We start from the raw sequence: 25,402 nt of genomic DNA, 5'->3' as shown, positions 1-25,402 counted from the left end.
TGTCCTGTCAGAAGTCATCAACTTATAGAGAACGTCAATTAGTGAAACAGAGGCTCCTGCAGTGAGACGGTGGGCTGGGAGAGGGTCCAACAAAGAAAGAACACCTGGACGCAGATCTAAGAAAGATTCTCTTTTTGCATTATTGCCTCTTTTTTTTTTAACACAGACGTCAGCTTACATCAGTACAGATGTTGTCCTGAAAAGGCAGATTGCAACTGTATACACGTTCGGGTGGATGTAGATTGCTGCATTGGGTGTAGTGATACTGCCAGCATGCTTTTCTTCTGTGGTGTAGTGAAAATATTTGTGCGTCTGGTGAAGATTTACTGATCACTTTACACCCACATGTATGCAGCGAGGAGGGTAGAATATTACAAGCTGCAGGTAAATGCCAGCAAGAAAAGCTGATTATAACGAGAGCGATATGTATGATTTGTTGTTTATTATTTAGAAACTGCTTCAAGGGAGGCTTTACAATTTCAAATTCTAAAATTTAATTCGATTAATGCTCCTTTAATTTGAGATAAGCGTAACCAGTCAACAATACGGGTCATGTAGTTTTAAACAAGTGAGGATGTCTTGTTTCAGGAATGGGCGATGGAATGTGCTACAGCTTTGCAATGAGACGTCTGTGGGTCTGTGTCTTGCTTGTGAGCATCACCTGCCGTCTGAGGTAAGGAACTGACTCCTGTTACTTTGCAATAAAGCATGTTTTGAATAATACACCTGGCTGCTTCTGTACTATTATTTTGAATGGTTGAAATGGAAGTTTTAAGTTGGATTAGGTTACCTCTGGTTATTAAAAGTTGTGTCTTTTCTTCTAATTAGTTTCTCTTATGCGCTTTTATCCAGCCTCTCCCAGGATGTAGCTGGAACTCCCAAAGAGGCAGAATTAAATGACAACATTACCATCTTCACACGCATCCTGGATGGACTGCTGGATGGCTATGACAACAGACTCCGCCCTGGACTGGGAGGTAAGCCCACTTGACAAACCTCAACACCTCTGCCATTTAGGTAATTAAACACATATGCAAGGTGAGAACTGGCTATGTCATTATGAAAATGTCTTGGGAGGTCTTTCTTTTCTAATAACACCTAATAGATGAAGCTCTGTACTTTTGAAAACACATAATAGAAAAATGTGTTGTTAAGCGTCTGTATCGATAGCTCTGCACTGCAACATCTGTCTTCTGCTTATTCCAGACCATTAAAATGTGTCTGTGTTCCTGAAGTCTTTGACAAAGAGACACAATTAGCTGTTTACATCTCTGCTAAGTATGATTTAATGGCACTGTGAACGCACGCTGAAGCAGATAGTGCGCCGGTGTGACCTTGAGAAAGCCATTATTGCTGTCATAAAACAGCAGCTCCATTGTTCTCAGTAGACGCAGCTAAAGTAGGAAACACCTGAGAAGTTCTCATCAGAGAAGAGGAATGAAAAGACACTGAATCTGGTGTACAATAGAAAGAGAAAATGTTTCTCTTCTACCCCTCTGTGGTGTTAGTTTGCAATGTTTAATGAAACAGTACATTGTTTTGATGATTACAGATAAATACCATTAAATGATTATGTATCATGAACTTGATTCGACCATATTAAAGTGCAAGTGTTGTACTTAATGTGAGCAAGTGCTGCTTACACTCTGTCTGTTTCACTCAGGTCCTGGACATGTTTGCCCCCCGAGCACTTAGCTGCTCTAGCTTCAGGATATCAAGGCTGTTTAGGACATGCTGCCTGCATTTGTGCCAGTGAATACAAAATAGTTACAGCAAAATCAGGATTCTCTTTAATAGCTATCAATATACTGTATGTCTAACCATAAAGCTAAGTTGTTAATTTTTAGGACCCTTAAAAAGTTCTCAAACAGACAGGAGTCCACACATTCAGCCTTCTCTATTATGGGAGGAAACTATGACGAGTAATCCTTGTGTATCTGTAACTGAACCTACAATTGGTCTCAGAATTTATCACATGGTACAATCAGTGCTTCTTTACATTATGGAAATTTTCTCAGGACAGCTCCAAATGTGTGTGCTTTCATATTTCACGAAAAATATTAATGAACAGTGGACACTTCTGATACTGATCACCTCTGTCCGTGTCAGATTGTTTTAGATTTCATGTAATTGACATTTGTGTATTAAGTACATGATTATGAATTCATGAAATAGACTGTAGGCATCACTGCCGATGTGGTAGCTCTCCAGATCTTAGTCCAAAAATAAATTTATATCATGAGAGTAAAGTTAAAAATACAATAAACATAGTTTCTTTTTTGTCCTCATACTGTATGTTCTCATGTATGTAAAGTCCCAAAATGAAAACTGTAAGTGAACTACTTTATTGTTGTGAATTATTTAAACAGCCTTAGTATAGGAATGATTCCATCGCAAGCTTTTTACCTCCTCTGCATTCGAATCTGAGCATTTTGCAATGTGTTAAACAGACTTCAGGGTCCAATCCAGATTTCTTAACTAACACAACCTTGTGGTCCTCAGGCCCTATTACCCAGCTCTAATCACTTCCAACCTTCCAACAACCCAAAGTCTGACATTTTGGGGGCAATTCATCTTTAGCAAGTCCCAAACACATCATTATGGAAATGCATCTGCCAGTAAAAATATATATTTGTTCCCTGCTGCATGTACAGTAGATACTTTAATAACTTGTACTAAGTTCAGGGTTAGGGGGTTTGGTTTATTATTCTCATTTAATCTCTGTAATGACACAGAAAACAAAAACCTGCATTATGCCGTTCATTTTTAGAATGGATGTTGAACTGAATAGTATTGCATGCACTAATCAAAATATGGATGTATTGTTAGGACTCACAATATTCTATGTATTCTTACAGAGAAGGTGACTGAGATCAAAACCAACATCTTTGTCACAAGCTTTGGTCCAGTCTCTGACACTGAAATGGTAAGAAGCTCCTTCTATTAAGTTACATCTTCAATTTACACTGAATATTTGATTAAAATCCTGCCATAATGCCCTTCCTATAACTATGCAGTTATGTTAATAACAGATGGAAACTGATTGTTGGATCTAAATGTATTAAAACAAGAACCTTAAACATTGCAACTTTAAAATGCATCCACATTCAGTGAGTGTGTTTACATGGACATGAATAACCCATTTTATGATCGGGTTATTGGAGTATCCCGTTTATGAGTTTAACCATGTTAAACGCCATATCCCGTTTTTAAGAACCTGGATTAGCCCTTATCCTGTTTTTGAGAAACCCCAATATGCTACCTGGAGTACTCCACAATAAACCGGGATACTGCTAAATGTATACACTTTATCCCCTTTATTGAGTGCCACTGTGGCTGTTACCATAGCGACATGATAACAGACATGGGGACCATGACACAAAAGCGGCTAACTTCTGGGGCGACGAGGAAACAGAGTTTTGTCTTTCTATCATGAAAGAATGAAATATATTAGGTAGGTTCACTTAGATGGGAAAAGGCATTGAAATGCTGACCTATTTAAGACTGTTTTGGACAGGTTACTGGACGCCGGCTTCCCGAGGTGTATGGTGGAGCAGATTCAGTCACGGTGGAAAGTACTAAAGAAACTGTACTACATAAAAACTAGGGAAGTGACAATAGAACAATGCAAGAATTTTAGGTTAACCATTACATGAATGTTAGTAAACAGCAACAAAGTTGCTTTTTGTATTGTAAACATCACATCGCACGCGCAAAAAAGAATGCAGTAATTAGTAACCAGGTTACATGTATTTATGATGTATACGGAGAATGTGAATAACCCGATTTCTCTGTGCTCATGTAAACACCATACCCCGAATATGATCATAACCTGTATAAGCCTCATAAACGGGTTATTAATTTCCATGTAAATGCACTCAATTCAATTGTATCATTCTATCTAACTGGCACCCTGATCTTTCATAATGTACCATTAAGGAAATATTTCAGGAAAAAACTCCACATCACTTCTGTGTAACTAGTGGAAGGTGCAGTCATACTGTGTATACAGTATGTCAAGAATAAATACTTTGTCTTTAAAGGGATTGTTCTGATTTTTTTAAATGGGGTTGTATGAGCCATTGTACACTCTCTTCAAAGCCCCCAGACTGCATTCACAAAAACAGTTATTTTACCTCACAGAACAAGGGAGTTGCTGGTCTACCGCTGTCTTGATTTAGTCCGTTAGTTAGTTTGTGAATTTTGTTGTTTCCTAACGCTCTAAAATACCAAAGTCACACAATAACACAAATAAACTAAGCGATCGAATCAGCGGTAGACCAGCAACTCCTGTGCTCGCTGTGGTAAAATTACTGTTTCTCAACAGAGTTTGAGGGCTTTAAAGAGAGCATAACTACTTCAGTTACTTCAGCATACATTTAAACTTATGGCTGAACTATCCCTTTCAATGAGGTGATGTATACAACATATGACATACATGTACAGTATATATTGGGCTAATCAACTGCTGTGTTTTAATTGTAGCATGTTGATGGTGTGTTTTTTTTTGTAGGAATACACTATTGACGTGTTCTTCCGTCAAAGCTGGAAAGATGAAAGACTTTGCTTTAAAGGCCCAATGGAGATGCTCCCCCTTAATAATCTCCTGGCCAGCAACATCTGGACTCCGGACACATTCTTCCTCAACGGGAAGAAATCCATCGCACATAATATGACTACACCTAACAAGCTCTTGCGGCTGAAAGATGATGGGACTCTGCTCTACACCATGAGGTAAACTCTCCCACGTTTGACCTTTAATCCTGCTTTGGACCACAGTACATTAAACTATTTTTTCAAATCAGTCTAAAAAGTAAACACTGAATCATGAGAGCTAATGAGTGCGGTGTTCGAGATATTGTTTAATCCAATTTGATATGACTAAAACATTCATCAGCCTGTAATACTTCTTTGGTAATGGTTTTTAAGACCCCTGCTGCACTAACACAGCCCACACACGCAATCTGCATGTCTCAGTGGCGCATTGATGCGTCATCATGTAGTCCTAATGCTGTATACTGGAAGTCAGAGGAACTTGAAATGCTTCCTTTGACCCTGTGCTCTGACACAGGGAACTGGGTGTTTCACTCACATCGTGATGCTCCACCAATACCTCTGTCTCCACATCACAGAAACCTTTACTTACGTATTCAACTAACAAGCTGCAAGCTTCTAACATTTCATATAGTTGCCATCAATTATGTGTAGTATGTGACAAGTTGTGATGAGAACGGGCTGGTCTTTTTTGATTATAAAGCAGGTTCAGGTACTATATAAATACTGTGAAAGTATCAAAACACTCAATCCCCAGAGAAATGCACACAGCCTGTATTCAGAAACTTTAAACGAGTCGTCAGGACTTCTGTAATGTTGCGATGTCACCACTACACTCTATATAGGTAGAAAGTGCTGCTACAATGATGTTCCAGTCATTCCCCGGCTGCAATGACGCAGATGTGGAAATGCTGTCCAATCAGAGCAGACTGAGCTTTTTTCCAGAGGGGGTCTTAAAGAGACAGGCGCTAAAACAGAGTGTTTCAGACAGAGAGTGAAAACAGGTATATTTAGACAGACAGTATGAGAGAAATAATGCATTTTCTGAACTTTAAAGCATGCAAACATGTCCTGGCAGAAACCTAAAATACAAGTATGAACCTAAAAATCTGCAAAATATGGGGCCTTTAAAAGTAATTAGATTAGTCTGGTTAAAGTATACTCATCAATTCATCATTAGTACTGATTTATGGGTGTTTTTTGAAAACAACACATTACAGTCCACACTGTCAAAAGAGATATTATTTCCTAGATAGAAACGACTTTAAATGTACACCCACTTTCATATCAGTGCTGCGTCATCAACTTATCATAACAATAAATCCTCTGAATCAAATATTAACAAAGGAAGGTGGAGGAAATGAACGTGGGTGCATGTCAAAAATGACAACTGATCCACAGACTTTTTTTTTAAATTGCTATAAATCTACAACACATTTGCAAACACTACAAGCTATTAGAAAGGACTTTACAGTGGCCCATTAATGCATCTGTGTTCTGGGAATAAGGTTATTAGAGAAACATTTTACGCATGCATTAGTCACTACATTGGTTGTTCACAGAACAAGTGGTGTGCAATGCCTTAGCGAGTGTACCACTCTTGGAGAAAGACAGAATTTAGATCCAGGCAGTGCATGCCTTACAGTACTGTGTATTGCAAATTACACTAATGTCCTATTAATCTAAAACATAAGATGTACAGTACCTGTGTGAAATAACAATGATGGTTTATAGTTGGTAATTCATCTGAATTTCTCTGCCCCTTTGTGGATATTAGTCATGCTCAGAAAAATGTCAGAGCTATACAAAGCTAGACTCACATGGATATTACAGTATCTTGTAGTTCTGCTCCTTGATAATAGTATTTATTATATATTATGAGATAATATAGTTGAAAATTAGCAATAGCTATAAACTCCAGTTCAACACACTTTATGTTATTCATCTCAAAGAAACACTTATTTATATATAAAACACTCTACTATTAAAGCAGTGACATTTGTTTTTACTAAAATACAGACTTTCTTGTAAACTGTGTCTATAAAATGTGATAAAATAGTGAAAAAAGCCAATTATGAACCCACAGCCCAAGATGCCAAATTCCAATTGCTTGTTTTATTTAACCAACAGGCCAAAACCCAAAGACATTCAGATAATTTTCACAACTGAGAAGCACGAACCAGACCAAAAATTAGAAAACAAAACTAAAAAGAGTTGAAAATTCCTTTTCTCAATCCACTACTCAATAAATCAAATACTGTCTCTTTGATTCCTGTTAAGCTTTGCATAATAGTCCACTAGGGAGTGATGTATGCCATAACATAGACCCACTGAATAGGCCAGTAAGCAAGGACAGATTATTATCCAGTATACTATTATGCTCTGTAATATACTATGTTAAGAATAATGCAGTGAATCCCAGACTCAGCAGTTTTTCTATTTTCTTTCTTACTATTTACATATGGAGGCTGGTGTGTGCGTGTTTGATGTGATGTGGAGCATATTTTTACCAAAACAGCTGAGACAGCAGACCACCTTTAATATACTGAAATCCCTCTTCTGTGGGCACTTTAACTCTTATGTATGCATTGTATTAGTATAATATAGTGCAGGGTATTATCAGCGGTGTTAGATCTTATAGGATGTTGATTCCCTTGTAGCAAGACAACACTGGAAATATTCATTTACAAGCGATGGTCCTGCATTCAAGTACAAACTGTAAGTTTTATTAGAATCAAACGTGAAAGGATTCATTATGGAAATTGGTCCCATTCACAGTGGTATCTTGTTATAGTGGTATATTATTATATAATATTAGGGTGAAACATCATGAAGTGCATGTGCACATACATTTAGGTATCAGGAGTATCTACTAACAGAAACTTTTTTGTGGGCTGTCTAGATCAGAAAACTTGGAATTCAACAAGCCATTCAGATTTGGCTCCCTTTCCTAAAATACTGAGCTCCCTTTGTAAGGGTGAACCATTTTCTCGCAAGCCAATTAGGCCACAAGGCTTATTTGGAGGGGGGCTTAAAACAGAAGGTTTCAGATAGAGGGTGATTAGGTATATCTAGGCAAAATAATATGTTTTTATAAAACAAACAAAAAAAAAAAAAACATAAACATGTTCTAGTAGAAACCCAATCTGACAATGAGCATAATATGGGACCTTTAATGTCATTGTGGGTCAATGTGAAGCTATTTTAGCTGTTTCACACTACTGGTTAGTTTAACCCCTTACCATAAAACCGTCCATTAGTTCCACCTTGTTAAAAATGATCTTACTCCACAGAGTGTCTTGCCCGACAGTGTGATATATAAGATTGGTTCAGCTCTTTATTGAGCTAATCTATAAGCTGTTTTAAGTACAATCTTAAAAAAATATAAAAATAAATATTCTAGATATCTTGTGCATCATGTCATACAATTGTACATAAAATTAGCCAGACATATTTCAGATCCAAACTAGAATTTGTAATAAAGTTCTTTGGGTTTGAGTAGTAGGCTGGTGCTTGTTAAGGGCTGAGTTGTCACAGAGTACAAGTATAAAGTAGCTGAAAACTGATATAAATAACTACAAGAGTAAATTTTGAAATGTCTTTCAGTCTGTGTGGATAGACTCATGGTGATGACAGCTGCTCTGATGATTATAAGTCTGGCCAGCAGAGGGCAGCATTAGATAAGGCTGTGGAGTTCACTGTCCCCTGTGCAGACAGGTCGTGTCCATACACTATACTCCTTATGAGCTAATTTTTTGTTTCCAATAAAGCAATTTCACAGACAGGTGGCAGCCTGACTCCGTGAAATAATCCTCAATTGCTTTCTCAAATAATTCTCAAGCTCATTTTTGAACATACTGTATATTGCTTCACTCTTCCTAGATGGATGTAACCATAGGTCCCTCTAGTGGCTAAGTTGCTTATTGCCCTGTGGAAGGAAAATTTCACTTTACTCTGCTGTTAACTGAGACACACTCGACGGGTTATGATTTTCACTGGTTAATGTCTGTATACAAAATTAAGCACAACCCAAATTAAACAAATTATTCATAGTAAGAGAGTATGTTAATTTGTGGACATAGTAATCATGATGATTATGATTGGCTCATAACACAGTCAGTTTGCTTTCTGACTTTGAATGACTTCTTCTTTCAGACTGACGATATCAGCAGAATGTCCCATGCAGCTGGAGGATTTCCCAATGGACGCACATGCTTGTCCCCTTAAATTTGGAAGCTGTGAGTAAACACACCTTTAAGTGAATGCATATAGTAAGTAACAGCATTAAATAATGCAGGAAAAGGTACAGTGTAAATGTTTATGTCCGCATCCAAAGACATCAGTGTAAACACTTACAGTCTCACCAAATCTTTCTAAAAATACATGAAGTGAGAAAAGTGGCATGTACAGTACTGCAATTTTGACATGGTATCAGTTTCAGTGTATTTATCCATGTAGAGGATATAGGGATGGATGTACCAGGGTGTGTTTGACAGCCTGTGTCCCTCAGGTGCAAAGCTATTGTTGTGGCGGTGCAGGATATAGCCATGTAGACACTGACACACTGCTCCTGATTAAGCCATTAATCAACATGTCAGGGCTGCTCTCCTGCATCCTTCACTGCCTCAGCTACATTTAATGAGAAATATTTGAAACACACAGAGTGGAAACAGCTAGAGGCACACACACACACACACACACACTCCAAACCTACATTTACCACCAAGGTAACCTTTAAAAACCCAATGTTACACCTCACACATGCACAGCTATACCATTCTCGTGGCTTGTGTCCAGCCTTCTAAGCTAGTTAGGTTGCCTGACATAGCTCCAGTGGTGTAAAAATATCTGGGGATCTCCTGTCGTGTAAGCTTAAGATTAGCATTTGAGGTCTTCCCTGCCACTGACATATGGAGGGTAAGCTCAGAGGGAGAGCCACAGTATCCTGCATGCATGCTCTGTGTCATTTAGCAACTCCCACTCCTGTTTTGGTTACCTCCACCCCCAGCTGAGACCAGGGATGAGGATAATCAGAGCAACTAGCTGAGACTACCTTGTGTGTACTTGATGGCAAGCGATCTGATGTCAATTCACTTCTTAGTGATTTCAGAAAGTCAAAACCTTATACAAACAGAGTTCTTTACCTGGTGTCCTACAGCTCTACCCCCTCTGTCCTAAGCCCCTCCCTTCATACTGTATGAGTATAAGTCAAGTTTTATTTCCTAACTTGTGGTCCTGTAAAGCCCTTTAAGATGACACACTGTGATTTCAGTCTCTAGCTCGCTACATAAACATGAATTAGCTGCAGTGGTGAGCCTTTGGCTACTGTTAGCAGAAGGCTATGTTATAAGCAACATTTTCTCTCTCTCTCTGAAACACCTAAAACTGATATTGACACATGTTCTATTGCATTTATTGTCTTTCTTTTAGACTCTCTTTGATAAGTCGGTCTTCATTGTTGGGTTGCAGTGTAGGCAGATGTTGCCAATGCTGGAAGAGCAACTTTTACACAGGATTTTCCACCATTGAATCAGGCTTTCACTGTCTGAATGGACGTGCATGGGCATCTGCATTTCTAGAACAGCCAATGTTCCTATTGGCTGTACGTCCTCTCTCTCTCTGAAATGACCTTTAATTGGCTGAGGTCTCCCATCATGGGCTAGATTTTCTAAAGCCTGAAAACAGAGCCAAGAGGAGGTGCGGGAGTCCAGTTTTCTTTCAGACCACTTAATTTACAATATGCTGAAAGGTTATTGTGGAATTCTAGCCCACGAGACCAAGGCTATAGGCTTAAAAACTAAACATGTGATTGGTAATATATACGTTAATACATATCCAAAAATATGTAAAAAAAAGCACATAAAGTAAGCCATACAAAAGGACTGATAAAGTACATATTTAGCAGCATTTGACATGTTCATATGTCACTATTGTGTATTAAAGAGGAAGGTTCTGTATGTTCATCTAAAGAGCTTTGATAAGTTGTGGGAGAGTAGTATCTATACCAGCTGTGGCAAAGTGAGTTGCACCATATGAGTACCAACAAAACTATAGGATGCTACCTTAAGAAGGAGAAGTAGGTGTACTTTGCTGACCATAAAATGATTATTTAAACCTCAATCTAACCTTTACAGCCCATGCAAGGTTATAAACTGTAAAAGTTATCGTCGTGTTTTCCTGTTTTCTCCGACTCCATTAACCCTAGCTAATCCTTTGACCTAATGGACAGCACTCACCCATGAGCTCAAGGCTTTCAAAGCTACAGTAGACCTGTCCTTTGCCGTTAATCACCTCTCATGGACTGAACTCTACTGTCAGTCTCACTCTCTGCCTCATTTTACTGTGGCTCAAAACTGTCTGCGACTGTTCTGTTTGGATTATGTGAATGCACTGCAGTAAAGTAGATTTACTGTATATATATATATATATATATATATATATATATATATATATATATTATATCTACTTTATATATATATAAGACTGTGTTGATATATATTAATGCAATACTGTTGTCGTGTGCGATAAATTTCCATTTCCCCCATTTACTTTCTCTAAACCTCTCCACTGTGATTTTCTGAAGAGTTTTGTCTTGCTGCTCTATTCACCTTCACAGTTATTTGTTTTCTGTCTGATAGTTAGACAAAAAGATCAATACAACTCTGATATCTGGTCTTTAAATATGTAGCTACAGCTGGTAGATGTTAGCTTAGTTTAGCATTAAAAATAGAAATAGGGATATAATCAGCCCGCCAGAAGGAAAACAACCAATCAAAGCCGAGGAGTGTCTGACGCCGTGTCAATGACTGCTGTGAATTTTGATTGAACTGTAAGACTATGCAATGCTAGTCAAATTGGAATCAATATTCTGTTACTGTATTGCACATTTCTTGCAAAAGTGTTTTCAGAAACTGATTTTAGTGTACTGTTTATCTGTAAAATGAGAATGTTTCTGACCCATTTGTGGCTGTGACAGTCAATTCAAAACAAAGCATTGCCCACTGGCTGATAAACAGTAGGCTACACTAAAATGTGAATCTGAAGTGTTATAAATAGGCAATACAGAAACAGAGATCTTGATTCAGATTTGATCAGCGTTGCCTAGTTTGACAGTTTGATCCAAGTTCACAAGCAGTCACTGACACTGCGTAGAGACTCCTCGGCTCTGATTGGTTGTTTTCCTTCAGACGTGGTGAAGCAGGAGCAGGCAGAGGTGAGGTTTTCACAGGTTATCTGTCTCGTGTAGTACTGTCAGGATATATTGACACTTTCGGTAAATTCGACAAAAAAAAAACTTTTTTTAAGCTTCCCAACTGCAGCTTTAATTATATTTGGGTCAAATATCATAGTAAAATGTTGATTTTAATGTTCTTGCAGCTCTCTCATTCATAGCTGGAAAGATAGCTTGCGTCTCACAAATAAACAGAGCAGGAGTCTGAAAATGACCCGTAAATGACCTGAAATGCAAATATAAAGCAAAATAAGATAGATAATTGTCTCATTTTCAGACAGTCGGTGACACTCAATACATCTAATGGCTTATTTCTTCTTTTACATCACATTCTAGTGCTTATTAAAGTGTGTCTCATGTGGAAATTATGCAAATAAACCACTGTTTATTGGGACATTTGCGTTTGCCCATATGTCTCTTTGCACTTAATGGACAGAAAACATGGGCGGGAAAGTCATATATAGACATATCCTCATTTCAAAAGACAGCTTTTACTATTTACTGAGATGTATTCTGAAATAGCCTGTGGGGTGATGGAGGAAATTACCAAAAGTGTGCACAGAAGGTAAAAGACTTGAAATTATGCAGAGACCTGGAAACAAACTGTCTGCAAACACACAATTTGTCCACCAAGGATCAGACATTTTGACCCATTTGATACTTCCATCTTTCTCTATAAAGACCAAACTTGCCGTATAGTGTAGCTTTAGGTTTTATTGCTTAATTTAACTTATGTGACTTCTGACACTACATCTTCACAGTTTTGGATAAATGTCCCTGGTATTTCTCTTAAGGATTACTTGTAACCATCAGTATGCAATTTCAGTCTTCAACATTACACGCCTGCTAAAGGTCACAAATGATTGCAGACTGTATTGTATTATAATTATTGTATTTAGCCAGAGCTGCAACGGACTGGGAGGCATTTAAAATAAGGGTCTGTCCCTAAATGTCAATGACTAAACATTATAGAAACAGCATACAGTATTGCAGTGTACAGTACATCTGCAGTAAAGTCCTGTAGTGAGCAGATCACAGCGTTGCATAAAGTCCTCATCTGCAACTACTACCAGGTTTAAAATGATGATGATGGATGCTTAATATTCAACAAACATGTGGACCTGCTTGCAAACATGAAAGGGCAGTATGTGAGAGCAGGCTGTTCTAATTCACTGTTCGTACTTATACCTATGAGAAAGTAATGCACTATTTAATCTGTACATAACCCACATAATCGCGAGCCAGGACGTGCAGGGTTGCCTCTAAGGAGGAAGTCAGGTGTATAAAGAGAGACAATGTGTGTGTAGGCAGGAGGTTGGGGTTGATGGTTGGTTAAAGAGTCAACGCAGACTTATTTTTATTTACTTTTGTTACGTAACTTCTCTAATTAACTTACGCCCCATACAAAAGTTACATAACAAACAAAGTTATTCTAATCCAAACCACTATTTTTTCCAGGATCTAACCAAGTACTTTTGATGCCTAAACCTAACCAAGTAGTTAAAATGGATTTTTTTTAACCCAAACTACCATTTGTCTGGACCTAACCAAGTTTGTTGGAAGTTCTGCACTGCACTTGCACAGGTGCACTAATCGCTTGTGTTGCTGGAAGTATGTAGGGTAATGCATTAAAAATTCTTCATAATTTTTGGTGTGAAATATGACCATACCAAATAGCACAGGGGTAGACAGTGGAGAAGTCGGTGATGTTGCAGGAATTGTTTACAAAGGTACTATGGATATTGACAGGGACAATACAAAGTGGTAATTGTTGGATACCATACTAACATCAGAATCAGAAATACTTTAATGACTTCAATTCAGTAGCAAATAAAATAAATTGAAACTGACCTCAGCCTTTTTTCCACAAAAGTTCAACAAAAACACTCTAAACAGCCCAAAAATATATTGTAATTATTCATGCTGTTTCTGCTTGAATGCAGAACGTTACATGTTTCCTTTTTGTTAGATGTTGTTGGAGGACACAGCACTGCAACCTGCTAACATGATTTTGTAAATGTTCTAAACTAGTTACTGGTGACTAGCTTCAATGCTACTGTAACCCTTTAGTATGCAATTTTAATTGTAATTCAATTAAAAGGACAGATGTAAATCTTTGTTTGGTATCTTTGACCAGCTGTCTGTCCAGTGAAATTGAAAAAACATGCATTTTATAGAATGATTCCTCAAACTCGAAAAGTACACTCTACTGAAAATAGATATTTAATGTGTGACAGCTTAGCTTGTGTGGCTTGAGAACACATTTATAGTGCATTATTGATCAAAAATACAATAAAGATATTGTATGTACTTGGACTGGTGAAGAATGCAGGAACAAAGAGTTGTTTGCCACACATGCAGTGGCCCCGCCCCGCATTTTGCATTTCCAATACAACATGTACTAGTTCACATAGTTGTGTTTGGAGACACCTGCATTTCGTTTATCTGTCTAGAGTTTGTGCTCCCCTTTGTCATATTCCACACGTGCTGCTTTTAAGTACAATGCTTAAAATATGTTCCCATGCAACAGAATTACATTCCTAATTATGTTTCGAGAGAAGGGGGTTTTGTCCCGGAGTTGTTTGTTTTTGACGTATCACAAATTAATTTCAATCAAACGAAAACAGGACCTTTATCCAGGAGACCGCTGTTTGTGCGAGACCAAAAGTCAATGCTGATTTGTTTACACAACTATGTCACTGACATAACTTGAGTTTTGTTTCAATTTACAATGTTAACCATGTGTTTAACACAAATGTAATTGAGAATGTAGTTTCGTTTTCGGGAATGTCATTTCCTGAGACAAGGTTGGCTGACTGGATCTAATAACGACTGAAAGATATTTCATTGGGTTTCTTTTCCAATGATAAGTCTGAGGGTTGAATGGGGGTATTAATGTATATCTGTTAACTAAATCGAACCAACTGCCAGATGTTTTACAGTTGTTTTTGACAGGACCTCATAGAGTCTTTTAGATGTTAGAATGAGCAGCACTCTGTTTTAGACAGATCTTCATCAGCTTGAGATTGTATGGACCAATCACAACCATTACCTCATGTGGGGCTAGTTTAAGACGATGACTGACAGCCGTCACCGCCCAGGCTGCTGGTTCGTCCAGCACAGTTAACCAAGCTCATGTAACTCAGATCAAAATGTCAAACTAGGCAGTGCTAATTAAATATGACTCCACATTCTGTTACTGTATTGACTTTTTCTTGCATAAATTGTTTTCAGAAATGCATTTTAGTGCACTGTTTAACTGTTATTTCAGTTTGAGACCCGGTTGCCTATTTCTTTTCACAGACCAAACACCACTGTTTCATTGCTGTGCCTGGCTGTGTTTGGCTTGGTGATGCCATCCTTATAACTTACTACTAATACTTACTATTACTTACTAAATCCAACAAAAAACATTCTTTTCCTTGTCCAGAACACAGCGTGCCACATGTACCCACACTGTGTAAGCCTGATTAGGATGGCTTTTAAGTTCAGTTCTGAAAGCATTTTGAGGACATAGTCTACTTTTAAAACAATAAATGTATCTTTTATATTTACTGCATATGTACAAATTGTAGTCTCAATCCGCAGAAACAACTCTAAATCATTAGAGCAGAGGAGATTTACAGTAATAGTCAGTTATTTACAACGTGAAAGTAGTGTGTGCTTGTAAGAGAAAATATATCCAACTGCTCACGTAACACAGTTCTACAAAGACCTATTTGAGACAATGCAGTGTCTTTGAGATGATAATCCACAGACTGGCTGACTGAGGTCAGTCTAAATTGCTGTCTTCTAACACCACAGTTGCTGGATTAATGCAATACTGTTAGATTGGACACTGCACTGCAGTACGATTGAAAGAGACACACACAGATTTAGTACATCTACAGTATGTGTGCAATATGTGCCACAGTACAGTATGAGCGAGTGACGTTGTTTTTGCATTTTGCAGACTGTGTTTGGAAGAAGCTTACTATCAGCTGTGCCTAACACAAAACCGTAAACAAGTGACTACGATAATCTAGAACCTTGAATCTTTCAAGTCAGTCTCTCAAACTGTGCCAACATTCACACATACCACACTTAGTAACATCTGCGTATTGTGATACGATCATACTGATTACAGCAGATCCAAACACGAGCTCTTAACAGTGACACCAAGTTAATCTCTGAGTAATGAGGCAAAGTGGGTGAAAGGTCAAGGGTTGTATCACAGCCACACCATGTTTCTTAGCTAGAAACATTTGAGGAACAGAGAACCACCAACGTGTAGACACTTGACAAAGTAGTTGACTGATGTTTCTGAAGATCCATCAACAAATCCTGCTGCTACTGCACGTTTCTGCACTCCTACGGTATAAACTGGGTTGACAATAAATGTATCCTACTAAAAAGTATGGCTAGGCCGTGATTCAATTTGATCATTTATCCTCTTTCAAGGGAATCGATGTGGTGAAAAAAAAATCATTATTTCATTGGATGTTTCAAGTAGATTGTCTAAATTGACAACAACAAGCAGGTAAACTAAATTGTGACTGAAATACCTGAGGGAATGTCATTTCAAAACAGCAGTTTTGGTTTTTATAACAAAACACAGTTGGACAACACTTTTCGTTCAGATCCGTCATTTACTTATGTCATTTTCATTTTGTGCACTAAAGTTCTTAGTAAAATACTCAGTACTTTTCATTTGTCAAGTATTGAATTTAAATAGGAGTACACAAAGATAGGCTTTACCATTGTGTTATTTCATGTAGACCAGGGATTTTCAAAGTCTGAGACTGTGGGCCTCCACAAAATTCCCCAAAAAACTGTATCTCTGAACCGTCTATTTAACTAAATCACACACATAAAGGCTATTCTATTTGATCTTCTTCTATTGACATCTAATTTAATAACTAATGAATACCTTTTCTCTTCCATTCACTAAGTGTCCCTTGAAACAGTTTAGACCCTGGAGCGGCCGCCTCACACTTTAAAAACATCTGCTTACGTCTATTTTCATGATTTAAATTGTTATCAAGATATAAAAAAGTCCATAACGGGATAGAAGACCTGATACGCTGTATTCCTAACAAAGAACTGTAAGTCATATAAGTAGTCATATAACAAAAAACTCTGAAGTTGTATTTAGTGACATGTTACTTATTGTAATTGTGTGTTAAAACAATTGATTTTGAAGAGGAATGAAGTGGCATGACACATTAAGAAGGACTTGAGGATGTCAAACGTATTATAATAATAACTGAACTAAGTGTGTTAGTATTTTTATATCAAAGTTATAAGTTACAGGGTCAGACAAATATGACAGGGTATCTCACCTGATAACGTGACTAAAAGAATAACTCTTACATAATTGTATTCACGTAACATGTCATTTATCAAACTCATCCCTGCTTGAGAGGAAGTAACAACAAAAGCTGATAGAGAACATGAGAATAATATAAAAAACATGAACATTTCCGTGCTGATGGGGCATTACCTGATTTTAGCTCTGTGTACAGGCTTACAGTACATTGGCAGAATCTTTTTAGTTTTACCCTGCACACATCATCTCTTTTTGTCTTAGGAAGAGTTAAAGATAAATTATGTACTTGTTTAATTTTAGGTGACATGATGAACAATTTATTGATCTTCTGATCTGATACACTGGATCAGTATCCAAGTAACCCCATGTGCCAGTTTATAAACTTTCTAGTAGAAATTCATAACAGGGAGGGGCTTTTACTCAGCTTCTCCTAAAGCTTTTACCGTTGGGGTATGGTAGAAAACGTGAATGGAACTTGTTTTCAGGATATTTTCCACAGATGTGTGTCCCTTAGGTTAGTGGTCCCCAACCTTTTTTCTTAAGGGACCCTTCTTTCTATCAGTGAGTAAATTGACGAGCCCTGACTACTGGATAGTTTGTTTTATATTCAAAGCACAACAATCACAATAACGGTACAGAACAACTGATAAACAGCAGGAAGTTTGTGTAAAACAAAAATTTGGATGCATTTTCAGCAGAATATTTCAGTATTATGTATTTTTTATTTTTTTATTTTGAACAATCATACGAACTTAATGTGCTTCTTTTTGGACAAATTTAGTGTTTCCCTGGTGCTTGTTATTGTCATTGTTCTGTTAGCTCTTTGGTAGTTTACTTGCTTTTCTAATGTTGTAGTAGTAGTTTAACGCAGAGGGAAGGCTCTGTGAATGTAGCTTGTGTTTAGGTCTTCATTGTTCTCTTATACTGTTTATATCTTAAATAATAATCCCAACTTTAAAAATAACAATTTAGTTTTCTTCAAAGAAATGAATGAAATGCTAAGATATAGGCCAACTGTATATTTACAAAAAAAAAACCCAATAAAATGAAAAAGTCTTTCACATTCATGAAGCTTTCAGGACTCTTAGGTTGGGATCCAGTGGCTCAAGAATGAATCTTTATGGTCAAACATAGTAATATGAATCTGCTCAAGCATGCAAAGAATAATGTATGAACTTGGGCCCGACCATATGACCAACAATAATAATATTTTGAGGCCGATACCAACTTTAGAGGGGGAAGAAAATCATATAGTGGATTTTTGAGCTGGAATGAAAATGTGGATATTACTCTGCAAAAGTGCTCAGGAGGCTGCTTTTCTAAACAAATGACTTTATAAAAGAATATTTAACATCTTAACACGTTTCAAACAGAAACATTCAAAACAATGGTATCCACTTGGTGTTGCTCTAACAATTATTTTAACATTGATTAATCTGAACATTATTTTCTTGATGGTTTTGTCTCTCTCTCCCTCTATGTGTTTTGCTTAACATATAATATCTCCCCTTGGTTTAAATATGCCATATCAATATTTCTGCTAGCTTTCATGCTCTAAAATGTCCAAAACAAATAGTGAAAGAAGTAAAAAAATACATATAGTTCACCACCATATATGATAAAGAAACGCATCGGACATCATACCCTCACATTTGAATTGCTGAAACCAGTGACTGGATGTCATTCTACCTCTACAAAAAAGTGATAATCTAATAATTGAATTAAAAATTAAAACAAAGGACTCGCAACAGATGCAAAAATGTGTACATCTGTCTTGTTTTTAACAGATGCGTATCCAGTCTCGGAGGTGGTCTACACATGGACTCAGGGAGCAGCCAAGTCAGTGGTGGTGGCAGAGGAAGGCTCCCGGCTCAATCAGTATCATCTGATTGGTCAGACTGCAGGAACAGAGGACATCTACACCAGTCGAGGTACAGTGAAGTATGCTGCCACCTGACCCCAGATGATCAGGCCTCTGTTTAAAGATGACCTATTCTATCATCAATACAATAACCAGACTTCATGTGGCTACATCGCTCCGTTATCTTCTATCACTCAGTTATTTCCTCCCTTACAGCAGCGGTAAACAGTAGCTTCAGGCAGGAGCCGGGATGTTAAGCCTCTGCTTCAACCTTATCATTCAGCTCTGTGTTATTACAGTGTGTGCCTTCCAAAGATGTTGTGAGAAGATTTTTTTTTTCAAATCAAGCTGGATAGAGACAATGAATGAATCACAAGGATTTGAGAATGCCTCCCACACATAGCCAGCTGTCTCCGGGGCTGCCAAGAGAAAAGAAAAAAAATCACTTATCCGTGGTCTGAGCCATTGGGTCTGTAGGGTTAATCCGTATGCAGGCCCATCAGTTGTGCTTTTACTGAGTGACGTCACAGCTCAGGGATTGGCTGCTGCGGCGGAAACACGTGGGGGTGGGGGGTGATGGGGGACACGGCGCGAGCGGCATCTGCTTAATTCTGTTATGTAAAGAGGTATGATAATACATTTGCTGCTTGTTGCGCTCCTATAGCTGCAATGTATACAGAGGTAGTTGCTTTATCTCGTATCTGCCAGGGAAAGAAGCTCTTGACACTGGATTATGTCCAAGAACTAAACGTGTGCTGTTAAGTTTGCCCCGGCGCTTTTTAAGCAGCAGGAGAAAATCCGACAGGACTGCTGGTGAGAGACAGAGACTCAGTTCAGATTAACACACAGGTTGCTATATTTCTGTGTGTAAGTCCATCCTCACCCGCACTGCTCAGACACACAGATCCAGCCTTAATTAGCATTGCTAATCTGAGGTACAAACCCTGTTTAACAAGCCAAGAATAGCTCAGCAAAGCGCTAAAACTGGGCAGAGCTGACCTTTGACCTCACAGGTTAAGCCGAAGAGGATGGAAATATAGACAGAGGAGTTGAATTGATGATAGGCAGCGCTTGTAATTTCATTACATTACACACACGTGGGCACTTTTAGATCACAGTAGAAAGCGGCAAAGCTCAACAGATGGTTTTGATCTGTACTTACCAGTTGACCAACATAGCCGCATTGTTCTCCGCTATGAATGGCAGTTCCCCACAGACACTCCAAAAACCAAACAGTAAAATCCACCACAACCGCATTTTCACGCCTTGGAGATTTCCATCCACTTCCAAGCCCAGCAGGCAGTCAGATCAGGGTAGGGGTCGCCCAGTCGTGCCACCACAGAGCAGGGCTGCTGGCCAGTAGTCCTCGGAGCGAAGACAGCACAGGTGCCCTTTTCATTAAGGACATGATGCTTGTCGCATTGCACAGATCATCCAAACTTTCCCCAGAGTCCCTCTCAACCCCCCTCTGCTTCAGTCATCTGTGCACCTGCTTGTAATCACTGCTGATCCAGGTCTGTTTTAGTGTTCGAGCTCAGGCAGGCAAGGATGTATGTCGCCAATCAAGAGCGGCCTAGCCTGACAGAATGGGATGGACTGTCTGTTGCGACACACACACACACACACATACACACACACACACACACACACACTGAAAGAGAGAGAGAGAGAGAGAGAGAGAGAGAGAGAGAGATACAGGATGCAGATTGTGACAAGGGATTAGTGAGACAGAAAAATCCGATTTTGCTAGGAGAAAGCAGCAGTCATCCGTGGATTTTCTATAGTTTATCAGACTCCATGGCTCGAAAGGATTTTTTGAGAAAGAAAAATCCTTCAAATGCAATCTTTAGTTGATTAACAGGATATGATGATTGCCCCACAAACCTGTTTTCAGTTATTTAGTTCACGCTTCCACATTTAGAGGTGGAGTCTGGTAAAAAAAAATATGCCATCACTACATATGGTTCAATATTTGAAAATTACTTATGTTTGCAAACCCTAGCACCAGTGTCTAAGTCTTTCTTGTATTGTTTTAAAATAAAATTATATTCCAGATACACTATATATTTTACTGAATATTAAGTCTAGTGAACTAAATACTTTTGTTTTAGTAATAAAAAACAACGATCAAATACCAAAATATGACAGCAAATAAACAGCTCATTTATATTATAGTGGATTTTCACTTAAAGGATAAGGCTGGTGATATTAAAAAGGTTTTTGTTATTGTCAATAAATCACATGAAAAGATCAAAACCAAAAGTGTGTTCGACAATCTCTTAATACTCTCCTGTTCCCCTCCGGTCTGTGTAATTTCCTGAAACAGTTGTGAAGCCCTGTAGTTTTTTCCCAAACATCACTCAAACAGGCGTAAAATAGTGCATTTGTAGGGGACTATTTTAAATTGCAGATTATTGCACTATTGCATTATTTGTTGCTCTAGTGAGGGTCTACAGCAGCAGGTATGTGTGTAATTAACGGTGCTTATGTTCATGGTAATGAAGATAAATGAAGAATACGGGTTAAGTCTCTTAATAGCTTTTAAGTACCCAGGGGTTGTTGGGGTGGGCTTTGCTGTGCTGTTTATGATTTTATGATAAAACCACGATGAGTATTCGAAATATAGACAGGTAGTTTTCTGATAGACACATAGTTGTTTGTTGGATTTTGTAACAAATCATATACATAACAACCTGTCTTCTTTGTAATCCAGAATCACTTTGAGCATTTCCTCCCCCTTTGTCCTGCTGTGTACTACAGGTCAATACACCGTGATGATGGCTCACTTTTACCTGAAGAGGAAGATCGGCTACTTTGTCATCCAGACCTACATGCCTTGCTTCATGACAGTAATCCTGTCACAGGTGTCATTTTGGCTCAACCGGGAGTCTGTGCCAGCGCGCACCGTCTTTGGTGAGCTCGAACAAACCGACACATCAGCCAGTTCTAACTTAAGAAATGACCAGTGTTGTGCTAGTTACTGAAAAATAGCCATTAGTTATAGTACAAATTTAACTTTATCCATACTACTACTCTTATCGATACACGTTATCAGTTTGGTTCTTAATTGATACTTTTAGCGGTTCTTTTGAATTATTACAGGATTCTGCAGGGAAACGTTGGAGTAACATCAGAGCTGATCAATACTACAGTCTTGAATAATTTAGCCCCAAAGCCCGGTACCCATCCCCATTGAACCTGCAGAAATGTGCACAAAAATATTAGGCTGATGTGTCCAGTAGTGTGCAAGATCAGCTGCATACATTAATAGATGTAATTAGCCATTTCCATTCTATATTAGTAGAGCCATAAGACTGTGTTTATCTACTGTATAAATATTCCTGCTGTGCTTAATACATGAATATAACTAAAAATTGTAGTGTAAGTTAAATAAAAAATTGTAGAGATGCACCGATCCGGGTATCGTATGAATGAGTGTCAAGCCTGATGCCTTCACTGACATGGCAAAGTATTCGCTTCATTCATTCAACAGTAGTACTGGATTGGTATCGGCCGATAGGCTCTGCCCTGATTGGATGGGAAAAAAATGGATCGGTGCATCTCTAAAAAAATGCATGCATAACCTGGTGTTGCTGCTGCATGATTGGTCTATAACACTCTGTGATGTGCCCTCCTTTTTTACTACACACTAATCTGACACACTAAACAGAATAGTAAGTCTGGTAAGTGAAGTGACCCAGTGTTCTCCACCATCAGGTGTGACCACAGTGCTCACCATGACCACTCTTAGCATCAGCGCTCGAAACTCGCTGCCTAAAGTGGCTTACGCGACGGCCATGGACTGGTTCATCGCAGTGTGCTACGCCTTTGTCTTCTCCGCCCTCATTGAGTTTGCCACAGTCAACTACTTCACCAAGAGGAGCTGGGCCTGGGATGGAAAAAAGGCAATGGAGGCCCAACAGCCCAAGGTATATACTTTGATTTTGTGCCTTCAAGTATTATGATACGTTTGAAAATATGAGCAGACATTAAATAAGACTATAAATATATTTTCACACCCATCTTAGACCTAAAACAGTGACTATGTTTACATGAAAACTAATATTCCACTATTATTCTAAATATGACAGCATCCTGAATTTGACATGGGACATGCAAACTTTATATTTTGTTTGGATAATCAAAATAAGGGCTTTTTTTGAACAAAGCATTTTTGGATTAAGGCTTGTTGGATGTGCTAGTACTAATCAGGTTTAGAAGCATTCTTTGGACATGAATACAGTACATTCTTAATATGCATCTCAATTGGGGTCTTTTTCCCTGCAGTTTGCAACATTTTATGGCCTCTTGCATGTTTATGATCTGCTTTATTGCTTTGACTATTGTACACAAACCAACAGTTTGCAAAGCTTGGGTAGAGATGCATGCAAAAGAAAAGCCCATATTTCTGGTCAGAAGGAGAAACACATTTATATATATTATAAAAACTTAGATATCACAAAGTTTGTGGATATGTGCAAACATCACAACGCCAACCTTTTCAAGAAGGTGGTTGCTACCTACTTTGCACAGCTGCATGTAAACAGAAACATAAGTGGAATATTCAAAATCATTAACCATGTAAATTACTTAGTAGGTCTATTGTTTTTTTGTGCAATGAGGGCAAAAACCGTGATATTTTATGCATGTAAAAGTAATCAATGTCACACAAGGTTTTCTTTTGACACTTAGTTACGATTCTTACCATCACACACACATCTGACATTCTATGGTTATACAGTATAAAGTTAATATGGCTAACATGTTAGGAAACATTTGCCAATCTGGATCTTTAGCTGCCAAGGGCTTTCATTATGTTCACTAGCCAGTTGCTAACTTTATCTTTGTGACGTTTGGTGCTGGGCAGGTATTTTACACGCCTGGAAACATGGTGAGAGTGAACCAAAACATTCAAGTTAAAGTTACGAGCTGTAAAACGATGACAGAAAATATTTATTCATCTCCTGAAGACTGCAATTATCCTCTGGACACATCCTAAAGTTCCAAGACGTTCTCCTGGCCTCTAAAACTGATATTTTTGGTAATTTCAAGAACATATAATAGCAAAAACTAGACAGCTGTTAAAGGAAACAGCTGATGTTACTGTTTTCTAGCTTGTTACATTACTAGTTAATGTCATAGTAGCTTTAAACGCTTCTGTGGGTTCAGGCTATGTAGCTGTTTGAAATCCACTCCACTTTGCCTTTCTTTTCTTGTCTACTCTGTCTATTCTCTCTTCCCTGAGTTACTTCAAAAGTGCTAGTGTGGAAATCGGGAAAAGGAGAAAAGTGAAGTCCATGACACACATGATAATAAAGTACAAGATGAATTAGGCAAGACATAAAAGTCCAGAAATGGTGCATCAATAAATTTGCAATTCAGTCAGCCAGTGTTGTAGCCCATTGCAAGTTCATTACTGCCCATCAACATTGATCCCGGCCATCTTTTATTCCTCTTTGTATTTATGTGTGTGTGTGTGTGTGTGTGTGTGGGGGGGTGTGTGTGTGTGTGCGCCAGTGTCACAAACTACCTGTTTTATTATGTCTGATGAATGCACAGCACCTCTTTTGGGCAGAATTGAGTGCAAGCTTAATCAATGCATTTCTTTCTCCCCACAGAAGAAAGACCCTTTGGCTCTGTCGAAAAAGCCAAACAACACCTGTTCTGCTGGTGTGAATTATACAACCAACCTTACAAAGGATGCATCCATCTCTACCATTTCAAATAGCACGGCTGTTCAGCTCAAACCCTCTGAAACCAAGGCCCCGGACCCCAAAAAGACTTATAACAGTGTCAGCAAGATTGACAAGATGTCCAGAATAGTGTTCCCGGTGCTGTTTGGGACCTTCAACCTGGTCTACTGGGCCACGTATCTCAATAGAGAACCAGTGATCAAAGGAGCAGTTTAAGCTCTGCGATCAGGATCATTCATCCTCCTGACAACCACTTCAGGATTTCATAACTGGAACGCAATCGAAATCAACGCCACTTGTATCTTAGTTTTTTGTAGGTCATTGGATAACACTGCATGTCTGTGCATCTCTTGAAGAAAAAGTTGCCTTGAGTTTGTAAATGTATGAAAAACGACTTTCCCTAAGGACAGTTTTACTTATTCTCATTTTAGAAGTCAAGTCAGCGATTAGTTTGTGCCAAATTCTGATATTTCAAAATTTTAGCATTTGGCATTTATTTTTTCTCCTCGAGTCTACGGTAGATGAAGGTACAGCAAGGCCAAATGCTATGCAAAACAACATTTTTACTGTGTCATCACTCCAAAGCGGCTTTTACCTTTGTGACTCTTACTTTGTACAAATGGGCTGGAGGTCCAGGCACGCGAGGCTGCGCCCAGGCACATGGGACTTTGCTTTCTTGTTGAAAGAAGATGAATAGCCATGCTAAATGTGTTGCCTTCAGAGTGTGATAACTCATTATGAATGCACTGACATTT

General features: G+C 38.3%; 2 protein-coding genes across 2 annotated transcripts in view; one reads left to right on the top strand and one right to left on the bottom strand.

Moving 5' to 3' along the window:
- Positions 1-20,211, bottom strand: part of gabrb3 (gamma-aminobutyric acid type A receptor subunit beta3) — a gene marked incomplete at both ends in the record, with an annotated part of 54,177 nt that extends 33,966 nt beyond the window's left edge. The window contains one exon of the mRNA XM_083911200.1: positions 20,117-20,211. Coding sequence (XP_083767326.1) covers positions 20,117-20,211 — 95 coding nt within the window. The remainder of the gene's footprint in view (positions 1-20,116) is intronic.
- On the top strand, positions 591-24,863 carry gabra5 (gamma-aminobutyric acid type A receptor subunit alpha5; the record flags this gene model as incomplete). Its single annotated transcript, XM_083911199.1, has 9 exons — positions 591-673; positions 853-977; positions 2,859-2,926; positions 4,514-4,734; positions 8,710-8,792; positions 18,881-19,024; positions 21,715-21,867; positions 22,672-22,883; positions 24,573-24,863. 9 exons carry the CDS (start codon positions 591-593, stop codon positions 24,861-24,863), a joined length of 1,380 nt encoding a protein of 459 aa, XP_083767325.1.
- Positions 24,864-25,402: the final 539 nt, after the last annotated feature.

This window comes from Echiichthys vipera, assembly GCF_963691815.1.
Source record: "Echiichthys vipera genome assembly, chromosome: 3".
In the NCBI taxonomy this organism is placed as follows: Eukaryota; Metazoa; Chordata; class Actinopteri; order Perciformes; family Trachinidae; genus Echiichthys; species Echiichthys vipera.
The sequence above is the reverse complement of the archived record's forward strand: the minus strand, read 5'-3'. Positions and strand labels throughout refer to the sequence as shown.